The 19,572-nt window shown below is 46.9% G+C and overlaps 8 protein-coding genes across 8 annotated transcripts; 5 read left to right on the forward strand and 3 right to left on the reverse strand.

Annotated features, from left to right (window-relative positions):
* Positions 1–1,396: 1,396 nt before the first annotated feature.
* HD556DRAFT_1017289 (uncharacterized protein) lies at positions 1,397–4,289 on the forward strand. Its single transcript, XM_041295892.1, has 13 exons — positions 1,397–1,451; positions 1,569–1,703; positions 1,760–1,874; positions 1,930–2,072; positions 2,125–2,190; positions 2,263–2,651; positions 2,708–2,734; positions 2,784–3,195; positions 3,246–3,377; positions 3,426–3,613; positions 3,667–3,823; positions 3,889–3,933; positions 3,988–4,289. The coding sequence occupies exons 2-13, from the start codon at positions 1,625–1,627 to the stop codon at positions 4,023–4,025; spliced, it is 1,791 nt and encodes a 596-aa protein (XP_041154093.1). The 5' UTR covers positions 1,397–1,451; positions 1,569–1,624; the 3' UTR covers positions 4,026–4,289.
* A 125-nt stretch (positions 4,290–4,414) lies between these two features.
* On the forward strand, positions 4,415–5,585 carry HD556DRAFT_1017275 (uncharacterized protein). Its single transcript, XM_041295891.1, has 2 exons — positions 4,415–5,013; positions 5,067–5,585. The coding sequence occupies exons 1-2, from the start codon at positions 4,668–4,670 to the stop codon at positions 5,426–5,428; spliced, it is 708 nt and encodes a 235-aa protein (XP_041154094.1). The 5' UTR covers positions 4,415–4,667; the 3' UTR covers positions 5,429–5,585.
* A 14-nt stretch (positions 5,586–5,599) lies between these two features.
* Positions 5,600–7,856, reverse strand: HD556DRAFT_1413793 (uncharacterized protein). The gene is made up of 5 exons (XM_041304257.1): positions 7,201–7,856; positions 6,999–7,148; positions 6,586–6,952; positions 6,389–6,493; positions 5,600–6,152 (listed from the first exon to the last, which is right to left on the reverse strand). The coding sequence occupies exons 1-5, from the start codon at positions 7,769–7,771 to the stop codon at positions 6,059–6,061; spliced, it is 1,287 nt and encodes a 428-aa protein (XP_041154095.1). The 5' UTR covers positions 7,772–7,856; the 3' UTR covers positions 5,600–6,058.
* Positions 7,857–8,491: 635 nt separating this feature from the next.
* On the reverse strand, positions 8,492–9,553 carry HD556DRAFT_1413805 (uncharacterized protein; the record flags this gene model as incomplete). Its single annotated transcript, XM_041304258.1, has 5 exons — positions 9,437–9,553; positions 9,216–9,373; positions 9,084–9,130; positions 8,846–9,013; positions 8,492–8,789 (listed from the first exon to the last, which is right to left on the reverse strand). Coding segments are annotated over exons 3-5 (253 nt in total), but the record flags the coding sequence as incomplete, so codon positions are not given.
* Positions 9,554–10,242: 689 nt separating this feature from the next.
* Positions 10,243–12,395, forward strand: HD556DRAFT_1017678 (major facilitator superfamily domain-containing protein). Its single transcript, XM_041295894.1, has 7 exons — positions 10,243–10,665; positions 10,725–10,790; positions 10,846–11,006; positions 11,075–11,209; positions 11,265–11,424; positions 11,477–11,999; positions 12,055–12,395. The coding sequence occupies exons 1-7, from the start codon at positions 10,504–10,506 to the stop codon at positions 12,306–12,308; spliced, it is 1,461 nt and encodes a 486-aa protein (XP_041154097.1). The 5' UTR covers positions 10,243–10,503; the 3' UTR covers positions 12,309–12,395.
* Positions 12,396–13,691: 1,296 nt separating this feature from the next.
* On the reverse strand, positions 13,692–15,015 carry HD556DRAFT_1521628 (uncharacterized protein; the record flags this gene model as incomplete). Its single annotated transcript, XM_041309176.1, has 4 exons — positions 13,692–14,276; positions 14,326–14,362; positions 14,493–14,940; positions 14,991–15,015. 4 exons carry the CDS (start codon positions 15,013–15,015, stop codon positions 13,944–13,946), a joined length of 843 nt encoding a protein of 280 aa, XP_041154098.1. The 3' UTR covers positions 13,692–13,943.
* Positions 15,016–15,473: 458 nt separating this feature from the next.
* HD556DRAFT_1530902 (uncharacterized protein) lies at positions 15,474–16,437 on the forward strand. The gene is made up of 4 exons (XM_041309475.1): positions 15,474–15,590; positions 15,647–15,863; positions 16,010–16,079; positions 16,138–16,437. Exons 1-4 carry the CDS (start codon positions 15,565–15,567, stop codon positions 16,416–16,418), a joined length of 594 nt encoding a protein of 197 aa, XP_041154099.1. The 5' UTR covers positions 15,474–15,564; the 3' UTR covers positions 16,419–16,437.
* A 1,693-nt stretch (positions 16,438–18,130) lies between these two features.
* HD556DRAFT_1505250 (uncharacterized protein) lies at positions 18,131–19,012 on the forward strand (the record flags this gene model as incomplete). The annotated part of the gene is made up of 2 exons (XM_041309017.1): positions 18,131–18,454; positions 18,476–19,012. Coding segments are annotated over 2 exons (861 nt in total), but the record flags the coding sequence as incomplete, so codon positions are not given.
* Between the last annotated feature and the right edge of the window lie 560 nt (positions 19,013–19,572).

Below are 19,572 nucleotides of genomic sequence, written 5' to 3' on the forward strand. Positions count from 1 at the left end.
ACTAATAAGAAGAGTCAATTGAGTTCCATAAGACTACATTGAACTCGCGATAAATGAGTGACATCATTTGAGTCTTTGTATATGATACAAACTTATCAAAGAGAAGCAGACTGCGACCACGAAGCTGTTGCCAAAGAGGATGTTCAAAATACAGCTACGATGCGCATCTTCAACACGATAGTTCTAGAGTCCCTAGTCATAAATCGTAGTAGTCATTAGATGGTGCATATTGACCATTTCCATGAGTTACTTCATCAGGCTCTTAGTAAAAAGCAAAAATAAGAGGGCTCAGCGTAGCAATGTTTTCACTTCCACTCCAGAGCTGTGAACGCAAAGGGAATGTTACGGGGGTCTTGATGTCTGCTAAGTTAATTTGAGGTTTGAGGCGTCAATGCATCACCTGGCAGTGTTCGCAGGCAGGATGGCAACTGGCATGAATGATGACAACTTCGACTCGGAGGACAGGTTGAAGAGTGGCGGTGCACGGCGCCAGAAATCGGGTGTTGCCGTTCAAGTTTTCTTCTTGCATCGGAACGACCAGTGCTGGAATTTAGAAATTGTCCCTTCTTTATAAACTGGCTAGGCGAGTTTTAGATCTAGGTATGACGCAGGGAAGAGTCGAGTCTGACTCACAACTGTCTAGTACGTACTCGAATCAAATCTTGGTTGCTTTACTATCTTGAGTCTCCAATTCTCCAGTAAGTACTAGTGCGTGACACTGCGTGTAGATGCGCCCAATCACTTCGACTGTGATCGTGGCACATGCAGTGTTGTGTGGGGCCTGGGCAGTGTTGAGAGAACAATGTATATCGTGGACATCACAGCCACAATTTCCTTTTCGTCGTGTCCCAGCTCGAAACGCTGCTTCAGGTAGTGTATGCGATTGCAAATAAGCCGCAGTGTTCAGTCAAATTTGTGAGTGGTACCTGTTTACCGGTACAACTATCTTCATTCGTCTAGGGTTGACTATTTGTCGGGTATGCTCTCTCATAGTTCTGTGCGTGGAACGAGCAGATTTTCTCGATTGTAACGATTTTTGACCAGCAACATTAGATGACAGTAAGAAGGAATGCGGGCTCAGTCTGACTTCCTGGTGATTTTATGCATACAGTGCTGTGTGTATCTGACATCAAGTAATCCTGTACAGGACTGTCGATTCGCCTGTCATCAAACCTTTTCATCCTGTGGCCTACCGGTAACCCATAACTATGATGAAGCACGCGGTCCAGCTTTTACAAGCATCAAGTTCTATGAATATAAAATGAGTCGCAAACTCGTTCATTGATCGTCCACTTTGGATACACTTATCTGCCCTTGCTCATTCCATACAGCCACACCTTCATGGATCATCAAGAGCAAGTCATATCTGATACTTCGGTTGATCAGACGCAGAAGGTGTTGGATAATATCATATCGAGTTCAAATTCGGCGTCAGCCAGAAAGCTCAACAGGTTGGACCGGGAAGGTTTGTCATCGTCACTTTATCCACGCAATTGGTGTGGTATTCATATTACTATGTCCTCGCCTAGATGATGTCATCACACAAACAACTCAAGAAATTGGATCAGCTTACAATCAAAATACTGCAGAGATTCAGGCTATCGTGGACTTCTCAAAGAAGAGTATGAGCAACTTTCTGGGAGAGGCAAAGATGGTGATCGACGCTCTGGATTCTTTGCAACATATCCACCCGCTCGTTGATGGTGTGTTTCCCACTTGCCATTGTTTCCACCTTGAGATATGGATCTTGAACTTGCAGTGGCTATAATCCTTTTCAAGGGTGTCGTGAATCTCGAACTAACGCGGAGAGAGAACGATCTTAAAGTCGCATCAGTGATATCTCAGGCGTCTGTTTTGATGAACATGCTTCACCTGTTCGTCGGCTGATATAAATCTCAAATGGCTTTTGCTGATTCAATTCATTGGTAGACTCAAGGGCACTAGGGAGAGTCCCGTCATGAGACCTTATGGTGAAATTCTAGGACCGCTTCGACCCGTGTTAAATGACATCAAGCAAGATATTGTGGACTGCGGAAATGTCATTGATAAATTATACAAGTCAAAGCTCATGGGTTAGTTTCCCTCCGGTTCTTGAGCATTTCACATTGAAAACCACTTTCCTAGTAAAACTTTTCAGATCATCCCATTGGGCTAGCGAGTTCGTGAATATCTGTAACAACTTTTCCAAGCGTAAGCAGGACCTCCAGCTTGCCCTAAGTCTAAGCACGCTGTTGAAAGTTGACACTACAAACGACAAGCTAGAAAAGCTCACAATCCTCATCCAGAGGCCAAGCGAACGTGAATCAAGATTTGAAAAAGAAGTGCAAAAATGTGGTGGAAGAGATCAATGTCTGGCAAACAATGACAAACTATTGGAACTCATGAAGATCACCGAGTCGTGGGAAGCCCATCCACAAAAGCCTGGTTCTAAGATTGCTTCTGCCAATGGATCGAACGACGAGAAGCACCTTCTTGATGCCACGCTGCTTCACGATCTGCGTGCTCCTTTACGCAGCTTACTCGATGAGAACTATCAGGTTTTCATGTTCAAACTTGACAAGCAGACTGCTGACATCAAAGATGCCATCAAGGATTCTGAGACGCGCATCGTATGGGCCTTCAACAGCAGGTTTCAACTGGTGAAGGATCTGGTAAGGATCAGTTAAGTCGACCTCATGCCATGACTGACTTGGGTCTATTTCACCAGCACCTGCAATACATCTGGAAAGAAATGGTATGTCTTTGTGCAGGTATAAACAGAATGCGTACTTATTAACATCAAGAAATGGCCAACAAGTGTCAAGACGCTATACTTCATTGCGGAACTCCATGATTATTACACAAACCATTTCTCCCGCCTACGTCATACTGCTGTGTTCCCACATGCAACGCTGGGTTCTTCATCTTTGGTGGTGCAAATATTACCATCAAGCCCCACTGGCTCCGTCATGTCTGATCTAGAGGGAGAAGACCACGAGCTTGCAGCAGTCGATCCTGCATACCATGAACTTCCTACTGTTGACCCTGCAGACGAGTGGTGCCTGAAATACTTGACCGTTTTCTATCTACCAAGTTTATCAGAAAGCTTCGACGATGATGCAAACGGCTTGGTCAGCATAAGGGAGGTGAATGCCTTCACTTCTATGATACCTAAGGGTTGGAGTCTGCTACAAGCACTTGCCTACCGGGCCGCAGGTGAGGATTACTATTGTCAGGTTGAAGCTGCATTATTTACGTCAATGAAGGTTGGAGAGTGGATAGCCAACATTACCACACACGGATTGAACAGGTCTTGGCGAGCATGCTCGATACGCAAATAGATGCACTACCAGGAAACAGGAGGTGTATTGCCATGTACTTGAATGATAATATCGATGGTTTGTTGCTCCCCCCACCATTTGACGGAGAATTCACGTCGTAGATAGCCATCACAAGGCTCGTTCGTTCTCTTGCAGAACTTGGACAAGAGCGTTTGGACTTGGATCTCATGCAATTGGCTGATCAGCGTCGCGAGACTCAGGAGAAGGCGTTGGCGCATAAACTTGACAAGGTGAAGTATGAAATCGACTCCCAAGATTCTCTCAAACTCTTCGAATCTGGCCGCATCGAAAATGTGAGTCGCTCACTCAGTGCTTGCACTAAATGCTCACATGAGTGTTTGTTCAGTTCTTGCTGCCTTTACTTTACCTCGTAATCAGCAGGCATTTACAGATCATGAAGCTCGCCAGCACAGTGATTCTGGTGGAAAGAGAATTTGTGTCTGCAGCTCAAACCATACAGAATATCTTGGGTGGGGCATATCTGCGTATGGAGCAACTGGCAGGTGTGTTTTAACTGTGTTGTGATAAGTCATCCCCTTACATTACCGCAGAATCATTTCGCCAACAGGGCACCGATCCAAAAGTGAGATTCAAGTGGTATGCGCATGGCTTGGTGCGTGGAAACAGAAGCAGTGTATCTATTCCCAGGCCTGACATCCCGCACTAGTACAACTTTTGGTACAGTTCAGAGCGAACTACACGTGATACCGAATACTGGGAGACCCACCATGACGATTTCGGGTTTGATGACACTAAACTGGAGATTGATGCGACAGCACTGAAGCTTGGTCCCTTCTGTCTGACAGAGGACCAGGAACTGTTGGAAAGGCCTGTGACGTTCGTTACATTGAATGCTACTGGCAACCAACAACCTGAAGACCCCAAGGAAGAATATATCCGTTTGTGGTGCATGAATGCACTCCACACTGACAAATGGCAAAACTTCTACCCTTATGATGTTCCATCTTACCTATCGTTGAAGGAGAAGGAAAGGTTTACTACACTACGCCAAGAGCTGCTGCCTGCAGACGTCAAGTGCTGGAATTCATTAGCTGAACTCCATCTGCGCAGTCGATTGTTTGAGTGAGTCCTCCTCTAATATACGCAACCTTCCTCAACCATCTGTTTTGCTGGTGTTTAGATGTCAGTGCAATGCATGTAATTACCTTGTCACCGATGTCACTCACCGTTGTTTAGACTGCGAGGACGGTGAATTTGATAAAGGCAACCGCCCCATACGAGGCAACTGATAACACATATGTAGATGATTACGATCTGTGTACAGAGTGTGAATCTCTGCCGGTTTCAAAACACAAATATCCATCCAACCACAAGTCGACACACAACATGCTTGTTTTCCGTGCCTCGCTACCATATGTCGTCTATAAAAGAGCCAACTATCATGCCAGAAATACTCCGCTGCTCCATACAGCACCGTTAAAAGGACCATCACGAGAAGATGAATCCTCGACACAATCTGATGGACCAGAACTTCCGCGTTCGACAGAAGCCACTCAAGAGGACATGTCTACCACCTCTGTCAATTTCCGGGAAGATCAAGAGAAGTCAAGCGGAGACGCAATAGTGGCACTCAGTGGGACAGTCGCAACCTCAGTTGCAAATGAGGATGCCTATACTTGTACTGAATGTGGCATTAAACTGGGCATTTATTATGCATGCCTTCACTGCGCAGGTCAGAATCCTATGCTTCTCAGATTGATTACCAAGTGTGACGAAACATCTTAGAACACACCCTGATTGCCCTATGCGGTGATTGCGCATTCCGTGATGAATTCACCGTGGTCACACAGCACCACCCTTATAAACACTGGCTGGTCAAGATCAAAGACAAGGTTCAAGACACAGATGGAACCTCAGACGAGCCTGTGGATAACTTGGACCAAACAGGTGCTTTGGCATCACCTTCCTCTGACTCACGAGTCGATCACTTGAACCTAGTTGCAATGGTAGAATCTCGCTTTACTGAGCTTGATCTCCGTATTAGTGGCCTTGCCACCCAAGTTGACCAGCTTATGCATAGTCTAGCTGAATTGACGGGAAAGGCACAACCTCTCTCGGGGTCCGCAAATGGATTGGTTGGCTCATAGAGCAGTCTGCCGTCGATTCCCTTTTTTCTGATTATTGATATTGGTTTGTAGCCTTGTAGATATTTCATGCAGCAGCACCGACTTACAAGCGCGTGTCTTTTGTGCTTCGTACACGATGATGACAATGATGAAATAAAAATGACCATTTCCTTGCGTGAAATGGCTAAAGGACTCTATGCTTAACAGGGACTCAAAGACACGACGTACTACCCTTCATGATGTCAACAAATTTAAATCAAATCAATCGTTCCCATCTTTCCCCAACTGAATATATTCTCATTTGAAGTTATGGAAAGGATACAACGCACGTTAACGACAGCAGCCTGAAGAGACTCGACGCGCCCCATTGCAGATAACGACATACGCTTCTTCGGAGTATCGCACCCTCGCCCCTCATACGTCTGAGATAGTAAAGATAAACAGACTTGTCCAATTACTTCAAACGCACTCGGGACGCGGGCATGTGCAGAACGCGTTGTACAGCAGCCCAACGAATGCTAACCAGCTACGCATCGGTGTCAATCAGGATTCCACACATCCTAGATAACGCGCATCGCATCGTATGCTGGAGGAGGGACTCCCCTCACAACGCGCTCTGTCATCAGCACTAACACACCTCGAATACAACCGCTAACAGATGATACAGCTCCCACCCTCCGCTTTCTCAAGTCTTGCATCCAGTCGTGCGTGAAGGGTGCCGTCTGGTGCGAGGTAGGGTGTATTGCTGTAGGGAGGGCGTTGTTAGCGTCTTTTTGGTGGGAAGGGCACACGGGAGAGGATAGAGAAGCATTGTAGATGGGAGAAACCGTGTAGAAAGGGGTATGAGGAACGAAGTAGATGAGTGGCGGGTGAACGAAATGGATCACGGGTGAAAAACAAAGTACGGTAAGGCAGTACGGGAGCAAACAAAGACGAAGGAGAGAAGCCAATCGAACCAAAATCAGAAGAAAAAACACTCACCCCCACCCAAGATCATCGCCCAACACTCCGATCAACGTATTCGTGTACATTGTTCCTTCCTCGGACCACGTAGCTGGTTGTGGAGGTCTGCAGGGCTTTTGTGAGCTGGGCGTACATGTGGAGTAAATGAATCACGGTGCACGAGGAGAGAATGAGTATAGTCAGCGTACGTAACGCCTCTCAAGAATCAAACCCACCTAGGACCAATACCACCCCGCCCGAGCTCCAACACACTAAACGCACTTCCATCCGGAGTACGATGGGCAAGTCGATTAGTAGATCGAAATGGTATGACGACGGGCGGTTTTGCTTGGGTGGGGGAGGTAGGTACTGGTGTTGAGGGAAGAGACGAGTATCTTGAGTGGGCGGGTGAAGATGACTCGGAGGAGAGTAGGTCTGGAATTGAAGATGAAAGAGGACGAAAGACGTCGATGATAAGTCTTCCATCCACAAATGTAGGTGGACTGTGCTCCATGAGACTGAGTGCGACTTGCCAAGGTCCGCTCCCTGCACCATGAGTCGAGGGAGAGGGAGAAGAGAAGAAAGTGAGTGACCATATGCGTCCTACAAAAAGTGAGTTCGACGAGGATGGAAATGAGAGAACGCTGACCTCGCGCAATAAACTCCACACCTACCAAACCAGCGACGCGCATTCGTTTCTGCCAGAGACGGATTTTGATAGATGCACTAAAGGCAGCTTCGCCATCGACCTCGTGGACGTCGATATCATCTGCAGATGTGGAGCCTAGAACGAGGGCGTCTGGATCTTGTGCATCAGTTTAATAACACAAAAGGTAAAATGGGATGGTCACCTGCTCTGAGAGTAGTTATAAACGGCAGCTCTCCCCTGCGAAGCTTCCCAAACAAGAGCTGATCACCACTCGCAAGACAAGCAAGACGGATGTCTGCAACACAGGCATTGTTGAGTGGGCCTGCGTATTGAAGCATATCGGGGAGAATGTGGGTATGGCGGTTAAGAATGGCCCAGTAGATAGGAGTGTGTCCTTCCAAGGTAAGTTGTTGGAGGAGGGCGGAGAAGGATGACGGAGATAGAGCAGATGCACATGAGGCTAGGATTGGGGTAGCAGCAGAGTTATCAGTGGTTGTGGCAACGAGATCGCGGATGAGAGAGATGATAGTTTGGCGTGTTTGCTTGGTACGAACATTAGGAAGGAGGGAAAACCATGTTGAGGAAGATAGAGGGGCGGCAGAGGAAGACCCTGCAACACCAACAGAACTAGAAGCTGTGGGACGGGCAGTTGGTGCTGGCGAAGGACGAGGTTTCTCATCTATAACGGTAGAAGCAGATGCGATGGTGTCATAAGAGGGAGGCAAGTCAACTTCATCGTCGATTTCATCGAGGTATTTATCGAGCAAGACCATCTCAGTGCTCCTCTAAGTGTTGAAAAGAACCAAAGTTATATAGTGATAGGGACTGCGGGCTACGCAGATGGCTGAGCAAAACATACGCGCTTAACAGGCTGCTGCGCCTGGGAATGACTAGTACAGCCCTACTACAGAACTAGTACTTACTGGTACATCGACTCGTCTGTACAACTTTACTGACATAACACCTACCCACCACTGCGGCTCTGTGTCCATGAACCTAGTCAGCTCACCAACTTGTTTCTGAGTGGGGCGGTGATGACAACTCTCTGGCTGGTCGTTGAAAATGTACAACACGTGAACAGTATCGTCAGACATGCATTCCGCTGGAATGATCTGCCGTAATTCGTTGAAAGCGAATGAATGTGGAAGGTTTTTCTGAAGCTGTAGCTGGGGTTTGTTCTGGCGTTGCTATTGACCTTGGTTTCGGAAGAATCGGGATGTAGTTTAGCAAGGAAGGAACGAGCCGTCTGATAAAGCCACTCTTGAGATATGTAGTAGTAACCATACATCTGAGCATTACGTTGCGGAGGCGGAAGGATTATATTGATACGGTTTCGTTTGGACTGCTGGGTACGTCCAGAATCATGCTGCTTGGGTTCACCAAGCTTGCTGAGCAAGAGTAATTATGTAAAAGGGACATCAGCGAATAACACCTGGACACAAGTACTTGCATCGCTTCATCGAGGCTTTGGATTTGTTCAGACATGTTGACAGGGGCGTATGTACAGCCGTTGACTCGGCCAACACAATTGTAAATTGATTTTTAAATTTAATCATCGGTGCTCATCAAAGTGCCACAGTGAGCTGGCATCTGTTTCATTCCCGAGCATCCGCTGCTAGTGTTGTTGGCAGAGCTCGGCAGTTTTGCCAACCGGTCTGACAAAATCAGTTGTGTCCAGTCCACGGCAGAACTCCATGATATCCAAGACTCAATCTAGGTCAGTTTGAACACGAAACCTGATATCCCTATACTAAGATGGTGCATACTGGAGGACAGATGACTCCCTCGTCGCTAATCAAAGATAATTTTGAGCACCTCGAGTTGATGATAGCTCGAATGGTTACTACCATGAATATGAAAGTCCAGTCGCCGCCTCTATTTCTCCACCGGATGTGTCGTGAACTTGCTGTTATCGGCGGAATTGGCAACGAGTAGTTTTCCCCTACCCAAGCATTCGGCGATGCAGGCACATAAAAGGGTTTGGCCGTACCACTGATCACGTATAAAAAGCCAACCTACGCGGCCCAGAAAATACCATCAGCCTTCAACCTTCAACATTTCAACTATGAAATTTACTTCACTCACTATTATTGTCATATCTATTGCAGCGATAGCTGGCGTAGCTATCGCATCTGATTTAGATAGTATATACATAGGCAAACCATGCAGCCCCAGTAGTGAGTACTTTTGCGGCCTATGTGCAGACCACGTACTTACAGTTTATCCACAGATGCACCAAAGTGCTTAAAAAACACGGGCGGGAACGACTTCGGTTATGTCTGTGGACCGAAGTCTACTGTCATATTTTACACCGAGTGTCCCTGCTCAAATTGCTGTCAGTTGATTGAAAATGACAGTAACTTCCAGTGTGGAAACTTCAACTGAGTGAGCCTGTCGTTCCCTGCTGGCTTTCGAGCCTGAGTGTTAATGTTGTTTACTTAGCATATTGTGCGCAAGAGGACGTGAAGGAGCGCTTCAACGTGGCTTGAAAGTTGTAACGTTGAACGTACGTTGAGTGTCAATGCGCATGCATTCAAGTTGAAGCTGGAGCCAACGATTGAATTTCGTATTACGTAATGTCGTTTTTTCAAAGTCGGGACTCGGGGCACTTTCCTTGTAGACAACTTGCATGACCACCAATTAGTATTAAGCCAGTTCTCAGATGCGTCAAGACAGTCAAGACGTATGTGCACCCTAACGGTAGCGGGAAGACTTGGTGCAATCGGGTTTACAACGTCTTGGGCACTCGGCACAGTGCTATTCTCACTCGGAAACTCAGGCTACTGTTGTCTTTCTCCATCATAAATCCTTCGAATTTTGAAAAGTTAAGAAAGAAGTCCATTCGCTTTTGAATCCTCATTGATTCTTCCAAATGTGGGTTCCTCAAGATGAATGAAACGAAGCTTTGAAGAGGCGCTCATTAAGATCATACACGGTTGGCGAGTCTTTGTGAGGATGAAGTTCGGCTGATGATACGTTCATAGACTCTTATCATCATCATTAGTAATCATACCAAGAGGCCTCGGAGACGACTTCAAAGCACAAATTTAGGAAATGACGCTGTCCGAATCAAGGGACATTTATCTGTCAGACACATGTCTGATCCGGCAGTCATGTGTGATTAATTAAGCGAGTCGCTTTTCGTCAGTTCATGCCCTAGGCCTCAACTACTAGTGCATCTAATCCCTGACTTTTTAAGTTTTCGGCAGACCTGTAGATACATTTGGCAAATTCCGGTTACAGCCAAGTTACAGCGGTAGTTACCGCAAATGTACGACACAGGTGAATCTACACCCCTCAAACTCCACTGGTATTATCAGTGGCAGACACTGGACGCGCACGTTCGCAGCATGGAGTAGCTGGGGTACGTATCTACGTAATTATCAATCAGAAAGAACACGATGCTCTGCCAATGAGCCTGTCAGTGGTCACCTCATTGGAACCTCGAGTTTACATATAATGGACTCATCATGATTGTCCAGCCGAGTTGCTTTTTCTCACAACCATGATACCGCGCCAAGATCATGAGGAGACATCCCTTCTCCTACAGCAAGAGCAGCTGATAGCAGCCAAGACACCTCTGCCTTGGGATCAGTTCTGGATCATATTGGTCTTGCATTTTTCTCAGTCGCTTGTTTTTAAGACTCTTGCCCCGTTCATCCCCCAAGTGAGTACATACTGTCTTCTGCTTGGAGTCGAAGATCGGCCAAACAGAATCTTCTAAAGCTAATCAAAGACATTGGCGTGACCAACGGAGACGAACAACAAGTTGGATACTTCGTCAGCTTCCTGGTGAGCATGTTTTTATCCTTCAATGTCCTATGTCTCTTACTGATGTCATCTCGAGGACTTATCATACTATGTCCCTCAAACGCTGGTTGTTCTCTATTGGAGTCGACTGTCTGATCGCATTGGGCGGAAGCCTGTAATACTCACTGCTTCATTCGCGATAGCGACTACAATGACATCGTTTGGGTTGTCAAGAACCTTTCGCGGTCTGCTGGTCAGGTTCGCACCTCAGATACATCGTCATCATGGCTGTCGTTCACCAAGTCAATTGCTGATATCCTGATCAGCCGTGTTATCTGTGGGGCATTCAATGGAGAAAATGGAGTCATCAAAAGCATGATGATGGACATTACTGATGCAACCAGTTTGCCAAAGGCATACGGATACGTGCCACTTCCATCGATGTTGGCCGCCATCATTGGGTAGGTGTATTTAGTGTTTCTGCTTGCTCTTGAAGTAGGATTGACAATATTCTAGCCCACTTGTTGGTGGATCACTCTCACGACCAGCAGACAGATTCCCTGAAATATTTGGGCAATCTGAATTCCTGAAAACCTACCCATATCTTTTGGCATGTGCTGTTCCAGCTCTATGTTCCGCTATTCTTTGGCTAGTTATGTATTTCCGTCTCAAAGAGGTTAGCATCATTTTGAAAGTCGTATCTGGATCGTACTGACTGCGGTAACAAGAGCGTTTCGACTAAGGCGCCGTTTTTGGAGATGATGAAACAATGGCTATCGCGACGGTCATATACAAAGCAGTCCGCGCTATCGAGGGATACTATTATTAGTTCTTTGGAAGCGAACACTGAAGAGGTCTCATCAAGTGCTATACTAACTCCGAAGGTTCTGACTGTAGCAGCAAGTTCTGGCACTTTGACCCTTTTTCTTGTTGCGATTAACAAGCTCCTACCACTTTTCTATGCGACGTCGATTGAATTCGGTGGTGTTTCCTTGGACCCTCCTCGCATTGGCGTTATATTTGCAACAGCAGGTTTTGCCAGTGGCATATTCCAGTTTCTTTTTTATGCTCGTTTACACGATCGCTTGGGCGCACATGTCATATATATGGCTGGTCTCGGCTCCAGCATACCTATTATCCTTTTATTCCCGGTGATAAATGCTCTGGCTCGAGCCCATGGGATGAGCTTCGCGACATGGTTGGCCATTGGCGTTCAACATGTGCTAATAATTATCTTGGATATGTGCGCCCGTATGTCAACAACTTAGCATTTCCTGTGTTCTGCTTAATTAAACTGCATCCTTAGCTTGCATAGCGTTGTTTACTAGAGCAGCTGCTCCTAATCGCGCCTCGATTGGAGCAACCAATGGCGTTGTTCAGTTGGTTAGCGGAGCGGCGAGGATCATCGCACCAGTATGTGCAGCGGGTTTTTCTTATTCGATGCAGGAAGGTCGCGATGCGTGGTTGGCATACTATTTCTACATGGGACTTGCATTTCTCGCTATCGGTACTTCTTTAGCCCTGCCTCATGACCCTAGTCTATGGGAAGAACGCGATTAGTATGCCCATCAGTGGTATCCATCCATGTCCACCTTTTTAAAACAATGAGTTTTCCGTAATAGAGACAATTATATCTGCTCAACAACGAAGCTGTCCGTGGAATGAGTTATGCTTGTAAAAGTAACAAAAAAAAGTGTTCGGGGTCATTACGCGTACGTATCGAGGAATATTTTCGAGAAATACTTCACACCTTCTGCACTATGAACTATTGCCCCAATCACTCCGTCCGGCCATATCACGAACACCTTCGTCCGGCTAACTTCCACGAGACAAGCCAAATAAACATAGCCCTCTCGATAAACAAGAACAAGGTCAGCAAGAGATGCGACAGGCGTCACTGATGCCAATAATGGCAAAACGACTGCCAATCATAGTACGACACTTTCGTCGTATGTCTCCAGTGCACCCAACATCGGGGTAGCATTAGCGAGACTCGACGCAAATACAAACATTGTGTGGTACCAGGGTCTGTACAAACCAGAAAGCGTCGTCACGAAATAGTGACACCCTCATCGAACTGTTCGAATGAGCACAGTTCGGTATCCATCTCAAGACAACAAGAGAACATCTCTAGATGGTGTCGCAAAATCACATCTAGGAGTTGTTGACCCATCGATTTGGGTCATGCTAGAAAATCGAATCAGCATGAAGCTTTGATCAAGCGACGGTGTTGCACACAAATGGTATTGCCGGAGTGGGTTTCGCATGCTAGAAGAAAATTATGCCACAGGGCGTGAGCTGGAATCTGTTTGATCTCCGAGTAATGTGTTTTGCCAACCGGCCTGGCAAAACTCACACAAAGGGAGGGTGGCAGAACTCCAGTGTATCCAAGACCCGCGGAGATGTAACAGGAATAGCAAGGTTTGAATTCAATAGAACATCGGAACCGACATCCCTAAAGTAATTAATGCTAGAGGACGGAGGATGCCCCCTCGTGCCACTGATCAAAGACAATTTGAGCACCTAGAACGAGTTGAGAACGGCTCATGTGCAGACCGCGTACTTACGATTATTCACAGATTCAGTGGGGTGCACAACAGGCCTGCGAAGTTTTAATAACGGAAACTATTTTGGTTTTCTCTGTGGACCGGATCGGACAATTGTATCATATATGCCGTGTTCCTGCTCAAATTGCTGTGTGGAGCCTGAGTGGGCCTTGTTTTTTCCTGCTGCCTTTCTAGCCGAGTGTTAATGCTGTCCACTCAGCATGTTGTGCGCAAGAGGGCGTGAAGGAGCGCTGTGACGTAGCTTGAGTGTCAATGTGAATATGGCATGCAATGAAGTTATGAATAATCGTTAAGTATGCATGTGCACATGACTTGATGGTCAAGCGTTTCAAACTCCGAGTGACGTTCCAAATTTTGTATTATGTAACGTTGAATTCCCTCGCAGACAACTTGCATCATCATGCATGATTCATGACCGGTCGACCACATATCAATTCAGTTCTCGGATCACGAAGACAGTCAAGATGTATGTGCAACCTAACATTAGCGGTGTACTTGGCATAAACTTTACAGCGTTTTGGGCTTCAAGCTTGAACTTGGCCTCCTTTGAGGAGCTCCTGCGCACGAAGTCAAACACTGATGATCCATGGATTCTATATTACAATGCACAGCACAACTCGGATGCATCTCACATAAGCCCAATTCCCCCACCATATCTCTTCAAATCCACCGACAACCCCTTCGTCTCAGCCACAGTCGCCTTAAATAACTCGATCTTGCCATTCAACAACTTGATCGCATCCAACCCCATCGGCAACCGCTTTGGTATATTTCCTCCTTGTACAACCTCATAAACGGTCCGCGTGAATTTATACGCATCTCCTTCGAACGCTGCGCGGACCAGCCTACGACGCATTACTGAAGTCTCAAAGGACTCATCGGTATATGCTGGATGCTGTGGTAACACCTCTGCCTTGTTCACTATGTCTGTGTGGAACAAGCCAGGTTCGATGATGCAGATCTGGTTCTTGTCGTGAGTATTAATCTATTGTTCTGTCAGAGGTTCATGCCTTTATGTTCCATGAAGGCGGTAACTCTCTCGAGAGGCTGTCCGTGAAGCCTTCTAGTGCTGCACAGCCAATCAGTCATGAACACTGTCCATGCCAAGATTCCTACCATGTTTACTGCAAACACATAAGCATCATCTCAATCAGCACCACGTGTAGACCATACTCACGTCGCAGCATAGTAACCGATTCCAGGACGCGCATGAAACCCACCAATCGAACTGATTTGAAGAATGGTCCCCCCCTTTCCCCGTTCATTCACCTCTCTAAAAAACTTCACTGCAGCACGACTAATGTTCGTCGCACCCCAAAAATTTGTCTCGAAAAGCTCACGCGCTTTATCAACGGGCGTGCCTTCGATTTCTGTGATAATTGAATATCCGGCATTGTTGAACACTACGTCCAGCCGTCCGAACGCTGAACGCGTACGCGCGAATGCTTCATCGATGTCTTCCTGCTTTGTGACGTCGACTTTGAGTACGAGGAGCTTGTCTGCTGGGTATCGGGCTGCAAGATCGGATAGGACTTGTGGTTTGCGGAGGGTTGCTACTACGATGTCTCCTTTGTCGAGGGCATACTCTGTCATGAGTCTTCCAAATCCTGAGGACGTCCCCGTTACTGTACGTGATGCTTAATATCAGCCGGCATGTGAGTGGGAAGGGGCTTACTGAACCAGACTTTGGGAGAGGACATTGCACGAATTGATGATCTTTTCTTCCTTGTCGTGGCTTTTATGCCATTCCTCATGCGTCAGGAACCCATCACAATTGTTTTCATGTCAAAATTTGAGAAGACACTACTAGTACTGTCAGCTGGAGCTAACATATTAGAAACTCGCGCCACAACTTGGATGTATGTTACTTCAAAGTCACTCGAGCGCTTCAATATCTAGTACTCAAAATACTACAAGTGAAATTGAAGTGTAACAAGACAATCTCGAATGAGTGTCGGCGCTGTCGCGTCTTCAGTTGTATCGGTATCGTCGGTTTCTGTACGAAGCTAGGACAAGGACAAGATCTCAGCGGGACGTGAAACTACGTGGAGAAAAAACATAAAAGTAGGAAGTCCGAGACGAAGGAAGCTACCGGTGACATCAGTATCCGAGATTCCGCAGTGCGCACCACTAAGACGAGGGTTAAAATTTCACGTTACAACATTTATCGCTTTGGTGACCCAAACTTCGCAGCACCGGTCTTCCGTGATGTTGAATGGACTATTGATGAGGGTGAGAGCTGGGCTGTGATGTCAGGTTCGAAGCAAAAGACCAGGTGTGTTATGCTGATATTCTGAAGTGTTTACATTTGGTTTACATTGACCAATTCAGATTGGGCTTTAATACTCCTACGTCACCTACGCATAACTCCTCCTCCGCCATTACCCGGAGGACTGTTTCCTTTCCTCAGACCCTCCACGCGACCCACACAACTGTGTGGCTTTTGTATCATTCGCGCGTCGGCCCCGTGCAGCAGGTGGTGCCTTCTACGACTACACTTCTCGATACGGCGCAGTCAGAGAAGAAGACCATATCACCCTTTGAGAAAGTATGTTTGGAGAATACGACTTTCTGAACATCCAGCCAAAAGGTGGACTCCCGTTGAAATTGCACAGGACGAAGTGAAGAAGGGCATATTTGAGGACCTAACTTCGAGACTGTCTTTCCTCCCTGTTGGATCTATCAAATGGCCAGACGCGTCGAGCACGCATCGTGAAGGCTATTTTATCTGAACCAGAGCTCCTTGTACTCGACGAACCTTTAAGTGAGTGATTGAACTTAAATTCGACGAGCGTAAAGTCTAATGGCTGTACTTTATCCAGCCGGCCTTGATGTCAATACTCGCCCAATCTTGCTGAATATCCTTCGGTCACTGCATGAGTCTCGCAGTCCACGCATGATCATTGGTCTCAGGGTCCAGGACCTTGTTCCTGACTGGATTTCGCACATCGCTCTAGTGACGGGCGAAACTATCCTGACAGACGTCAAAGATGAAATCATGTTCAAGCATGCGGAACATCAGGCGCAAGGGAAGCTGAGTATAGAAAGGCAAGTACCACTCACTCATATTTGCAATCTGGCCTTGATCATGGAAAGCCCGTAGTTGACATGAAGAACGTAAACGTATCATACGGTTCACACAAGGTAACTACACTGTTCTTCACTGTTTCCGTGTCAATGACGTTGTTTTGATCCAGGTGCTCAAAAATATCAATTGAACCATCCGCGCTGGCACAAGGCTTCAAGGCGCGAATGGTGCGTCAACATTTGCACGAAACCGATACTTTAGGATTCTGATCAGCTATTACAGGTCCCATGAAAACTACACTTTTGCTTCTGACTGGCGACCATCCCAAGTCTTACACTCAGCGAGGTGATTCGAATCTGGAGTTGTTCTATCGGCCTCGGCAGCGTATCCCTACTCCACTCTTACGTTCGCTCATTGCCATAGTTTCACCCCTTGATAGCTACAGCACCGATCCTTGTCGTTTATGCCAGGGCCCGGGGACTCGCATTGGAGAACGTGCGACACATCCGACCTTCACATTGATCAACTGCAGGTGAGCATCCCAAAAATCCTCCGGAACAGCACACCATAGGAAAACAAATGGTATCCATATCCAGCATGCGACCTCGAGGTAGATGATGAACCGGATAAACCAAACACCGGACGTCAGGCCAGAAAACATGAGTGCTGGGACATGCAATCTGTCAGTGGGCTACGCAGAGGGACCGAGGTCTCACCGGTCATATGACAGAAAATGGAGACGACGAGGGAAAGGCTGGGACTCGCTATAATCACGAGCGTGCAACATACACGGAAGCGAGTAGAGGTGAGGACCTGCGCAATGAAGTGTTAATCACCTGCCGAGTCAGCATGAATCATCGCTAACATTCAAGTCCACTCCCTATCGCAAGATTCATACACGGCAATGACAGTGACACCTGCAAGCATACCTCCCAATGCCTGCACGAAGGATAGAATAGAGAATATGTAGGATGCTAACGTTGTGTAGGGCCACAGAATCATTTCTGTAGGCGGGGGCTGGGTAGTCAGAAAGACTGCACTTGTCGTCGAAACGAGCCCTGCCTACACGATAAAACTTGAGATCCTAAGCAAACACTACATGAGGTATGCAACTTCACAATACTGTCTTTGCATCTAGCATCCCTACCGTCAACGTGATGGCATCATCTATTATTCACACACAATATTCTTCGCTTACAACCAAGTGGAAGTCTCATAGAGTCTCTGAAACGTGTGAATGCAGCCGAACGCCTACTAATCAGACGCAATGCAGGCTCGATGTGGCGCGAGACGCGCGCGTTGGTTGTTTGCAAGTTGCTGACTTCTCGCACAGCTCGTTGGTCCTCATATCCATGGGGAAGTGCTGAGCCCTGGTAGGATCTTCTGCCGAATCTCAAAAAGCGAGGCGGGTTGTACCATGACGGAACTCGAATGGGTCCGTATGCGCGTCATCGAGTCTGGCCGGAAGCTTCGTACACTCTACGGTTCGTGCCACATTCGCATCATGACTATGATGGTCTTTTGGGATTACAAATAGGAATTTCCGCAGGACAAGAGTAGGTTGAATTTCTGCGACCTACTAGTAGAAGGAACAATAAGTAACTGTGGTATGGGCCATCGGTCACAACTTTTTTTTAATCCTTGTTGTCACAACTTGCAGTCCCACACAATCATCTCTTGCTGTGGGTGTAATGCAACAATTGATGGAGCAAGTATTAAAGGCAGGACTCGTTCTAACCAGTTTAGCATATTGCACTCCCATCATGAACCCTGCTAACCCCTCGTCATTTAGCAACCTTCCCATTGAGATTGCCCTCATCGTCTTGACATATGCGGCCAAGCCAACATTTTCCCAAGAAGAGAAATATGATGATAAAAATCCCTATTCCACTGCCGTCTCTCTATGTCTCGTCTCTCGACTTGTGAGACGCACCATCCTCCCCGAATTACTGCACACGATCTTGCTTCGCCGACCCTACAGCGTGAATATGTTTGCAAATGCTCTGCGTATGCAGAAAGCGTACGCTGAGAAAGAAAGCGATCTCGTCTTTGACTATATCTCCACTATAAAGAGGGTGTGGATCGATGACTCGTGTAACTATCCTGTTGATGTACAGTCACAGACGATGTAGACTAACGACTTCTATATAGCATATCGTTCAGGAAATTCTCAGTTCGATCAGAACATGGATGTGCTGGTTCCAGTGATACTTGCTACGCCGGCACTTGCAATTAACTCCTACCAATTATTGCGTGTCATGGAGAGCGTGCAAAATGCATGGGATTTCTATACAGATCGCAATATCAGCAGACACTCCTCCTTTCCTGGGAAACCCAAAAGTCTGACATTAACGGGTCTCGATGTCAACTGCAAGATCCTCCACGACATTTGTGGAGGATTCATTTTCCTTACATGGATCACCCGCATCACTTGCCTCATCGATTTGGAGGCGGATTCAAACAGTTTTTGCGACACCAGCAGGGGCTTACGATCTCCAGAACACCCGCTACGTAATTGGATATGCGTCACTCCGTGGGCTTGGTTGAAGAACCTTGAGACCTTTTCGATATTTGACCCGCATCTGACTGCCCCCTGCGATAATGATTCACATATTGATCACACAAGGGGAGTAGATGTGCATGTGGAACGACTCACATTGCCTACTTCCCTGTACGGGCAGGACCCCTTCTCGTGGCAGACAGCGCTGCTTTATGTAACGGATCCTGAAAAGAAAAGGAAGGCATTGGATGGTCTTTCCTTCAAGGTTACGCGTGATCAGACGCACTTGATACAGGTTTTTAGCTCGTGGGATAAAGCTTGGGCGTCCGGGTTAATCGACGGATGAGGGGTTTCCGTCTTACTGTACTCTCACTATAGATTTCTTATACTAAATGCACAAGATGCAGACTGTATGATCGATGAGACATCAGCCACAGCGTGATCTGGGCTCAAGATCGTAGAGAGCGTCAGGAGACCAATAACAGCAGGTGCACGATGAACGATCGCATGCCTTTTCGAGTGAAACTGCACAAGACTCGCTCTACAAGGAAGCGAGAATTTTTTAAACTTTGGTTGCGTTCACGATGCACGCTAAGAATGCAACTCGGATAGCGTAGTCTAGCCTGAGCTTGGTTGCTTCGCAGGCCAGTGGGTAGTACGCTTGCGGGACATTTTGATAACCGGTTGTGAGGGGGCTGTTTTCCATGGACGAGACGAGTGCATGAACTG

This window comes from Suillus plorans (genome assembly GCF_016647745.1).
Source record: "Suillus plorans strain S12 chromosome Unknown HD556scaffold_89, whole genome shotgun sequence".
Classification (NCBI taxonomy): domain Eukaryota; kingdom Fungi; phylum Basidiomycota; class Agaricomycetes; order Boletales; family Suillaceae; genus Suillus; species Suillus plorans.